General features: G+C 40.8%; 1 protein-coding gene across 1 annotated transcript in view; it reads left to right on the forward strand.

Annotated features, from left to right (window-relative positions):
- CUNH3orf52 (chromosome unknown C3orf52 homolog) overlaps positions 1-6717 on the forward strand; it is a 48547-nt gene extending 41830 nt beyond the window's left edge. The window contains exons 4-5 of the mRNA XM_007947441.2: positions 582-652; positions 6528-6717. Coding sequence (XP_007945632.2) covers positions 582-652; positions 6528-6717 — 261 coding nt within the window. The remainder of the gene's footprint in view (positions 1-581; positions 653-6527) is intronic.
- The last annotated feature ends 3984 nt before the right edge of the window (positions 6718-10701 follow it).

Below are 10701 nucleotides of genomic sequence, written 5' to 3' on the forward strand. Positions count from 1 at the left end.
TGAAGGTATGAAATCTAGGTACTGGGAACACAGATGTTATTATTTTAATGTTGGCATATTTCATGCATGAAATAAAACCTCCATATCTTTGCAACTGTGGACCTGCTCCACTTTGTCCAGTGGTCTTGGGGAAAGTACTACACCTCTTACTTAGCATGGCTGTTTCTCTGGAGAAAGGAGTGAAGAAGCCTTTGTCCAGTGACCCACAATTGCCTGTGCTGCCAGTCCCCATTCCCCCCAGATGCTTTGGGGTATTCTCTCCTTCCCCTGGTCCTTGGGGTCTGTGAGGTCTCTAGCTACTGACTGATATCACCATTAAGACTATGAAGTGTCCATGCAACGTGAGATGTTGAAAAATCCCAGACTCATTGCTCGGTCCCTATTGGATTCTTTTACGTGAGTGTTAACTTGAATTTTGGTTTACAGTAGGCTCTATTTCTCAACAGAAAGCTTCTGGACAAGTTAACTCCTTCTGAGAGTGCAATTTCTTTGTCTAACAGGAGTTTTGCTTTTTTGGGGGATATGTGATATGGTCCATGAGTAATGTGTGTGTTTGTTTGATTTGCTGCTGTTTGTTTTAGCTCACGGATGTGTACAGTTCATCGCCATCTCTGAGCCGCTATTTTACTTCCATTGAAATAGCAGATTTCAGGTAAGGATGTAGAGCCTTATGTTTTGGTTTCTTTCTTTGGAAAGATACTCCCCCCACCATTTAACTAGGAGGACTTCTCTGCATCTCAGAGCTCTAAGAGCACTATCTTAGTTATCTGGCACTGCTATAACAGAAAATTATAAGTGGGGTGGCTTTAACAAACAAATTTATTTTCTCACAATTGGGGCCGGAAGTCTGGGTTCAGGGCACTGGCTCTAGGGAAAGGCTTCCTCTCCCTGTTGGCTCTGGGGGAAAGGCCTTGTTTCCTGTTTTTTTGGTGATCTTCATGTGGCTCAGCATCTGTTCCCCATCTCTCTGCTTGCTCCTTTGTCTTAATCTGCTCTTTTTGTATCTCAAAGGTGATTGGTTTAAAACACACCCTACACTGATATGGCCTCTTAACATAACAAAGAAAACCCATTCCCAAATGGGATTATAACTACAAGTATAGGGGTTAGGATTTATAACACATATTTTGGTGGTACACAATCCAATTTTGAATGATAAAAGAGAAGGCATAATAGATTGTGTACAATATAGTGCCTTTTGTTTGAATAAAAATATATGTTGCTATTTTTACGTAAGTAGTATATTTATCAAAATACATATGGAACATGCTGAGTTCTGAATAATGGTTACTATTTGGGAAGGGAGGGAAAGGAAATAGTATGGTGTCTAGGATAGCTTTGGCTTTATTTTGTAAAGAACTGAACTATGGCAAAATGTGAAGGTATGAAATCTAGGTACTGGTAACACAGATGTTATTATTTTAATGTCTGATCCTTAATAGGATCAGAATGTTAGTCCTGGGAAGGTCTTTGGAGACTAACTTGCTCAACTCTTTTATTCTACAAATGAGAAAAATGAAATTCAAATTAATGATATGAATCAGCTAAGGTCATATGGAAGAGAAGAAAAGGTTCAGCAAACCATCCATTTTTTAAGTGGATGCTCAAATAAACAAATAGACCAGGCTGTCGTTTGAACAGAACAAGGGTAGTGCATCAGGGTTGTATCCTTTCATTATACTTATTCAATCTGTATGCTGACTAAATAATCCAAGGAGCTGGACGATATGAAGAAGAACTAATGTCAAAAACTGATGTCAAAACAGGCTGGTATTGGTACAATGGCATCAGGATTGGAGGAAGACTCATTAACAACCTGTGATACACAGATGACACAACTTTGCTTGCTGAAAGTGAGGATGACTTGGGGCATTTACTGATGAAGATTGAAGACTACAGTCTGCAGTATGGATAACAGCTCAGTATAAAGAAAATGAAAATCCTCACAACTGGACAAATGAGCAGCATCACAATAAATGGAGAAAAGATTGTAGTTGTCAAAGACTTCATATCCCTTAGTTCTACAATCAACACCATTCGAAGCAGCAATCAAGACATCAGACGATGTATCACATTGGGCAAATCTGCTGCAAAGGACCTCTTTCAAGTTCTGAAGAACAAAGATGTCTTCTTGAAGACTAAGGTGCGTCTGCCCCAAGCCATGATATTTTCAGTCACCTCATATGTGTGTGAGAGCTGGACAATGAATAAGGAAGACCAAAGAAGAGTTGATGCTTTTGAGTTGTGATGTTGGCAAAGAATACTGAAAGTACGATGGACTGTTGAAAGAACTATCAAATCTACCCTGGAAGATGTATAGCCAGGATGGTCCTTGGAAGTGAGAATGGCCAGACTTCATCTCACCTACTTTGATCCTGTTGTCAGAAGGGACAATACCCTTGAGAAGGATATCATGCTTGGTAAAGTGGAGGGTCAGAGAAAAAGGGGAAGGTCCTCAACAAGATGGATTAACACAGTGGCTGCAATGATAGGCTCAGATATAGCAAGGATCATGAGGCTGGTGCAGAACCAGGTAATGTTTTGTTCTGTTGTACGTAGGGTCACTATCAGTCAGAAGTGACTCGACAGGACTGTTTTTAAAAGCTATTTGATTTCCTTATGAAATAAAGAAATCAATACCATTTATGGTAGCTACCAAAAAGATGAAATACTTGGGAAGAAATCTTGCCAGGGACACAAAAGACATGGACAAGGAAAACTACAAAACACTACTTCAAGAAACTATAAGAGAGTTATGCAAATGGAAGAGCATACCATGCTCATGGATAGGAAGACTGAACACTGTAAAATGTCAGTACTACCCAAAGCAATCTATACATTCAGTGCAATCCTGATCCAAATTCCAGCAACATTCTTCAACCAAAACCACTGCCATCGAGCCAGTTCTGACTCATAGTGACTTCCATTGGGTTCCCAAGGGAGTAAATCTTTACAGAGTAGATTTCCCAGTCAATCACTGATTTTATCTTATCTGAGGAAAGAGCCCTCAGATAAGCAAAGCACTACTGAAGAAGAACAAAGTAGTAGGTCTCACATTCCCAAATCTCAAAACCTGCAATATAGCCACAGTTGTCAAAACAGGCTGGTATTGGTACAATGACAGACCCATAGACCTATGGAACATAATTGAGAACCCAGAAACAGATCCATCTACCTATGGTCAGCTGACCTTTGACAAAGGGCTGAAATCCATTAAATGGGGAAGAAATAGTCTCTTTCACAAATGGCAATGGCAAAACTGGATATCCGTCTGCACAAAAATGAGACAAGATCCATACCTCATACCACACACGAAAACTGACTCCAGATGGATCAAAGACTTAAATGTAAAACCAAAATTTATAAAGTTAATCAAAGAAATAAACATAGGGGAAACTTAGGGGCCCTAATATATGGCATAAATAGACTACCAAACATAAGTAAAGATGCACAAACAGCAGAAGATAAAGTAGATTATTGTGACTTTCTGAAAATTGAATTCTTATGCTCATCAAAAGCCTTCTCCAAAAAAAAAAAAGTGAAAAGAGAAACTACAGACTGGGAAAAAATATTTGGCAATGACATATCTTTCAAGAGACTTACATCTAAAATTTCTAGAAAATTCCAACACCTCAACATCAAACAGACAATCCAATTAAAAAATGGGCAGAAGGCATGAACAGACACTTCAGAAAAGAAGATATTCAGGCAGCCAACAAACACTTGAACAAATGTGCGTGATCACTAGCCATGCAAATGAAAACAATGAGATACAAATCAAAACAACGAGATACCATCTCACCCTAGCAATAATAGCAAAATTCAACAAGACAGAAAGTAACAAATGCTAGCAAGGCTGTGGAGAGATTGGGACGCTCATACACTGCTGTTGGGACTGTAAAATCATGCAACCACTGTGGAAGTCAGCATGGTGATTCCTTAAAAAGTTGGAAATAGAAATACCATTTGATCCAGCAATCCTGTTACTGGGTATATATCCTAAAGAAGTGAGAACCAGGACATGAATAGATACGTGCACACCCATGTTCATCACAACACTTCAAAATAGCAAAGAGATGGAAACAACCCAAGTGCCCATCAACAGAAGAATGGATAACCAAACTATGGTACATACACACAGTGGAATACTATACAACACTAAAGAATAATGTAGAATCTATGAATCATCTTGTAATGTGGATGAACTTGGAGGAAATTTTGCTGAGTGGATAAATAAATCATAGAAGGACAAATATTCTGTTAGTCCACTATTGTTAAAAGTCAAGGAAAGGTTTACATATAGAAGGAAACTTTCTTTTTTGGTTATGGGAGATGAAGGGGAGGGGAAGGAAAATTGCCAGATAGGTAAGAGACAAGTATTGATTTGTGAAGGGAAAAGCAATATACCTAAACCAAATGACCAACACAATAACACTAAGGAAAAGGAAAACACACACACACACATATACAGGCAGTTATTTGAAAGCAAACCCCAGGGATTTTAGTATTTTAGATAAAGAAATTCTGTCTGGAAAACATTTTTGTTTCAGTTGAAAAAGTCCAGACTAAGTTTCTAAAATGCTAAATTGAGAAACAAAAGCCATTGTCACCAAAAGGTCCATCTGCTGCCATCCGTGGGCAAGAGACAGACATATCCCTGGCATACATATGTGGTATCTCGACTTCAGGCCTGATAAAAATGCCCTTTGGCTCACAGACTGCTAGACTTGCTCCAGTGCTGGGTAGCTGACATGCAGCTCACAGGGTTTCACTGCTTCCATGAAAATCCTGTCTCTCCCCTTGCAATTCAGCCTTATAAACCCACCCAGTGACCTGACAGGGCTAGCCAGGTCAGCTAGGCACCCTACTCCTCTCATTCAGGTTCTGATCTGGTTTCCTGAAAGTCAGCCTCTAGGTATTTTCATAAACCCAGTCCTGGGTCCTAGTTTGTGGGAGTTCAGGGTGATTGCCCATAAAGGTGTTGACCATCATTAGTGTTAATTAGAAGGTGGAGCACAGAGAACAAGTAAGGGCCTCTGCTAACTAGGGTAACCAAATTAGAATTTGAAAGTGCAGTTTTCAATCTGTCTGTAGTATTTCAGATTGGCATCATTGGAACCATGAGTTTCTCCAGAGTCCAAGCTGTATTTCTTTCAGTCACAGGGTTTGGCACACTTCTTGCCAAACCTCATTAAGAAACAACAACAACAAAGAAAACACAGTTGCTGCCCAGTCGATTCCAACTCACAACCACTCCATCCATGTGGGTCAGAGTAGATTTATGCTCCATAGGGTTTTCAATTGTTGACTTTTTGGAAGTAGATTGCCAGGTCTTTCTTCTAAGGTGCCTCTCACTGGCCTTGAACGTCCAGCCTTCTGATTAGCAGCCAAGTGCATTAACTATTTGCACTGCCCAGGATTTCCTCTGAGGTCTACTGGAATTTATTAACTGAATTGACAGCCACTTCACTTTGGTTTTTCACTGTGTGAGTACTGGCCTGTGTGGCCTCTGGCCACAAGAGGGAGCTCTTTACCCCTCTCCTGCAGGAGCAACCTGGTATGAAACTTACCCTAGGGGAACAGTCCTAGATGTGAGCACCTGTTAATTATTTTACTATCAGCTCTTAATCGAAGCCTCTTGAGATAAAGTCATAGGGTAACTGAACACTTAAATGGTAACTAGTGATACAAACTGCTAATTAACTGAAAGCAGCCATATGATTATTTTTATTTTGCAAATGGTAAAGATAAGTTCCAGGAAGATGAAAACTGCATTTCCATAGGTCCCATTACTAAGAGCTAACAAAACTTGGTCTTCTGCCATAGGGGCCTCCAGAGCTGGAAACAGGGCAGAGTTTCCTTGGGTTTCTGATATCTCTACAGAAGTCGATTGCCCAGTCTTCCTTCTGGGGAGTGGCTGGTGAATTTGAACCACCAGCCTTCTGGTTAGCAGTCATATGCCTTAGGCACTACACCACCAGAGCTCCCAGGAAGGTGCAATTTATGGCTGATGCACAAGGCAGTCTGTGGGAGCTGGAGTTCTGGACCCAGCCAATGATGTGGTGCTTTAGTGTCTTACCTTAAACATGGTTATAGGTGAAATAAAGACCTGGTTAAACTGAATAACTGACACAGACTTGCAGGGGCGGGAGACGATATACAGGGAATGTTTGAGGAGATGAGGGCAGGTTTACTTGTTTTGCCCTAGGGGATGAAAGGTACAAGTCTGGGGCAGACATTGTATGTGCCAAGTCAGAGTCTTCCTTGGACAGTAGCTGGGCCCATTCTTTCCTTAGATATCTCTTGCAAGTAGACTCCTACTTGCCAGATAGGAGGAAGGAGAACACTAAGATAAACCCACATTTTTGAGATGGAACCATGGGAGAGATTCTTCTAGCACAGTACCCCTTGCTATGTTGTATTTGAAGAAAATGCTGAACTGAAAAACGTTACTGTTCATATTGATTTCTCATGTTGCCTTGTGATTTGGCGTATATGTTTTATTGTCTGTTTGGTTTGCCTTTCAGTGGTGACAATGCTACAGTAACTTACCACCTGCAATTTGGGGTTCCATCAGAAGATGATGGTTTTATGAAGTACATGATGAATGAAGAGTTGGTGCTGGGCATTTTGCTACAGGACATCCATGATCAGAACATATCTAGTTGTGAAACTCTGGGGCTTGATCCAACATCCTTCTCATTCTTTGGTAAGTAGAGCGAGTAAAAGGCAAAGTTGTAGTGATAAACAAGTAAATCAAAACTGGGGACCAGTCGTTTAGTATGTCAACTTCGATGCCTTGGTATCATGTCAAATCACTCATTCATTCATCGGCCCAAGTTTTTTGCATGAGGGTGACATTCCAGGCTCTGTGGACACATCAACTGTGTAGTTGGAAAATAAATCTTGGAAGAGATAAAGTATAAGGATGAAGATTGTTAAATCTTTCCTTGTTGCAGTTAACCTACATTTTAAGGCTTGTTCCAAATATCGTTAGTAACCATCATATGAACACTGTAGTTTCACAAGAGAGGTAAGTGTAGAAGAATTTGAAATGAAGGGTATAGCTAAATTGTTGAAAATTATCTCAAGGTGAAGAGCCTACTTTTTTTTTTTTTTTTTCCATCTCTGTTGAAGGCCACTGAGTCCATTACAAAATTAACGTTGTTAACTGGTGTTGTTGATTATGACTCATAGTGACCCCACATGACAGAGCAGAACTGTGTCATAGAGTTTTCTAAGCTATAATCATCAAGGAACAAATTCCCAGGTCTTTTTCAGATGAAGCCAGTGGGTGGATTCAAACTGCCAACCTTTCAGTGAGTGGCTAAGTGCTTAACCATAGAGGGGCTTAAAAGGCAAATTAATTTATTTCCTTAAAAACGATAAAAATAGTTTACTCAGCTACTTTTAAAGTTAAGAACAGAACAAAACATTGGTATTTTATTGAGTAAATATGGTGAACACTGTGCTTGTCAGGTTCTGAAAATTTTAATACTTGGCATAAAACCTGGCAAAAAGGAAGGTGAGGTGACTCCAAGCCTTTGAAATTTCCTTACATTGTAGTTATACTAAAGCTTTGTCCTGATTTCTTCTCATTTTTCACGTATGATTCCTCTCTTGGAGGCATATCAGCTCTTAGCTGGTGCCAACCATCTTGGCTATTTTAATTTTTACCCACAATATATCAGAAACTTTCTCTGATACATTAGGAGGTGCCCAATAAATATTAGTTGAATGAGTGAAAGAAGCAAGTTGGAAGGATGTGTGGTTAGCAGGCAGGCACAGTGCCAGCAGCTTAGAATGAGAAGAGAGAGCAGAAAAATCATCAAGCACAAATGTGTCACTGCATAATAAGAGAACACGTGTTTATGATGATGACAGTTATTTGGAGAGAAGAAGGAGGGAGAGTAGACTGTCCTTGGTTTAAAGAAACAAAAAGTTATCTAAAGCAGTTCTTAAAGATTTGTTTTCACAAATGAAGAAAAAGAATGAAATTTAGCAGGTCAAGTTTTAGCTAACTGAAGAAGCCGTGTACATGAATAACTGCCTTGCAAAGCATCCTGAACAGATAAAGTACATCTGGGTAGTGCAAATTGTTAACATGCTCAGGAGATACCAAAAGGTTAGTGGTTCAGATCCACTCAAAGATGCCTTGGAAGAAAGGCCTGGCAATCTACTTCCAAAAAATCTGCCACTGCAAACGCTATGGAGCACAGTTCTGCTCTGACACAGGGGGTCGCTGTGAGTGGGAACTGACTTGACCGTAACTGGTTTGATTTTGGGTTTTGGTCTGTGGGATAGGCACATAACATTTGTGGAGCTATGAGCTTATATCTCATATCCAGGAATTTTTAAAACAAGAAAATCTATACCGTTTCCTGTGTAAGAGGTGGTAGGAGGGCTATCCTGCATGAGATGCCTGTGGCAGCTGCTGTTGTTGTGTGACTGGTCTCAATTTTCTGAGGCTGTCTGTCTCTGTTAAATTGTGATGCTAGCTTTTTCCAAAGGTGGCAGGGGAATTGAGAGGAGAGTGAGAAAAGATTTGAGAGAATTATGTTCTCGAGAAGACACTCTAGGTCATGCAAATGGCTAATGCATTTGATTGCTGACCAAAAGGTTGGAGATTCACGTCCACCCATGGGTGCCTTGGAAGAAAGGCCTGGTGATCCACTTTTGAAAAATCAGTCACTGAAAACTCTGTGGAGTACGATTCTACCACTAATTAGGCTGCCTGGAGGGCAACTTATTTTCTTTTTTTTTTCCCCAATGCATTTGGGAGGCCTATACAGAGTACCTGTAACACATGGGGTTGTCACATGTAAAAGTGGCAGTACATGGTGGCATCTGACCTCTAACTTCACAAAGAGGAAGGAGAATCACATCCCAATCAACCTGAAGACTGATTCCCATAAGGTGGAGGGCAGACACACCTCCTCTCTCCAATCTTTGTACCAATTCTGACACCAACCATCCCTCCCACGGCACCCTCTACTTCTCTGCTGAATTTGATAATTTGTTGCAGTGGCCACACAGACCTCACAGACCATACTCACAATTATGGCATTCATTAAGGAAACAACAAGGTACAATTTGTGACAAGGCTTAACAGGCTACGACTTGGGATCAGGCTTAGGAAGCATGTTGGCAAAGTCTCCCTCTTTCACTGCAACAGTGCTCTATCAGTTCCTCTCTGCCTTGTAGGATTCTTCTAGGTCCTATCCTCTATCCAAGAGGATAGGCTCCTCTTGGCCTCTTGAGGACAAGCCTCTTCTCATGGGCCGCTGCTCCCTCTTGGGCCTGGCCTTTGTCCTGCTCAGTCAAGTGTTACTTGACTAGCTGGGCATCATCTAGTTCTTCTGGTCTCATAGTCATACAGGCTGAGGATTGCATGCTGTACCAGTCACTTGGACTAATTGTTCCCATGTGTCTTTGGTTTTCTTCATTCTTCTTTGCTCTGGATGAAGAGAGTCCCATCATTGCATCTAGATAGCTGCTTGCAAGATTTTTAGATTCCGGTCACTACTCACTAAAGTAGGATGTGGAGCAACATTTTTGTGTAGCATGCTGTGCCAATTGAGCTTGATGTCCCCTGAGCCCACAGGTCCAACTACTCACTCACTCTGAGTAGATGGCTGTGGCCAAGAAGCCACCTCAACCTTGCCCCTTGTCAGCTCAACTATATACCTGGTAATTTTTACAGAACATAGCAATACACTTGTAGAAACATGGTTCTCTCAGACTTTCTTAGTGGAAGTTTGCTGTGATCCTAGACCCCACTTACCAGAGCATGAATTTGCAGTATTTGAGGCATTTGATATTCTCAGGAATATAAGGATTCCTTCAAATAGGAGTTACGAAGTGACCTGTTAGGAAGGGGGGAAGGAAAAGGAGAGAACCAGAGAAGGCATGCAGACAAAGGGAGGAACCAAGCTCAGAGGCAAACTACAAAGAGAGAGAAGAGTTGTGGACATAGAGAGTCAGAGGCCCCTGGGAGGGATGAGGGAGGCCTAGTGAGTTCTTAGTTAAGTTTCCCATGTTCATGTGAGCTGTGTGTTTTGTGAGGCTGCCTCTACACCTCTGTAACTAGCTGGGGACGTCATTTCCTACAACGATACTGTTCTCATTCTTCAAAGAGGAAGAAGTCTTAAATTTTTTTGGTTTCAGTGTTCTTTGGAGAGATTGAAGACAGCCATGTATTTTCTTACCAGGAAAAAAAAAAAAATGCACATACTTCCTCCCTACCCAAGAATCCCTTGAAGTGACTCCATAGTCTCTTGTGGTTCACATGTCTGCACTTTAGAGGCAGAACCTTCAATTACATTGTAATTTAGATTCCTGGGTGTTTGTGTGTGCTTCTTTTTCCTAAATTTGGAAATATGGTGTATATTTTGACATGACTGCAGGCATATTTTCATACCTTGTAAAAATAAAAACTTCCTTTATTTTTTTATTTTTAAATTTTATTTTGATTTGGGTGAAGATTTACAGAGTAAATTCACTTTTCATACAGCAGTTCACATAATAGACTTTGTCTCATGTCATTCACCAAAATTTACAATGCAACAGCTCCCCTCCCACTTCCTCCCCATAGTTACCTCTTCCCAGTGTCCATCCTTCCATATTCTTCTGTGCCCTGAGCTGTCTCCCTGTGCATAAGCAGCCCTTCCTTCTCCCATGATTGTTCTCTCCAGGGTGTGT

Source organism: Orycteropus afer, unplaced genomic scaffold (assembly GCF_000298275.1).
Source record: "Orycteropus afer afer isolate SDZICR_OR568_19922 unplaced genomic scaffold, OryAfe1.0 scaffold00184, whole genome shotgun sequence".
Taxonomy (NCBI): Eukaryota; Metazoa; Chordata; class Mammalia; order Tubulidentata; family Orycteropodidae; genus Orycteropus; species Orycteropus afer.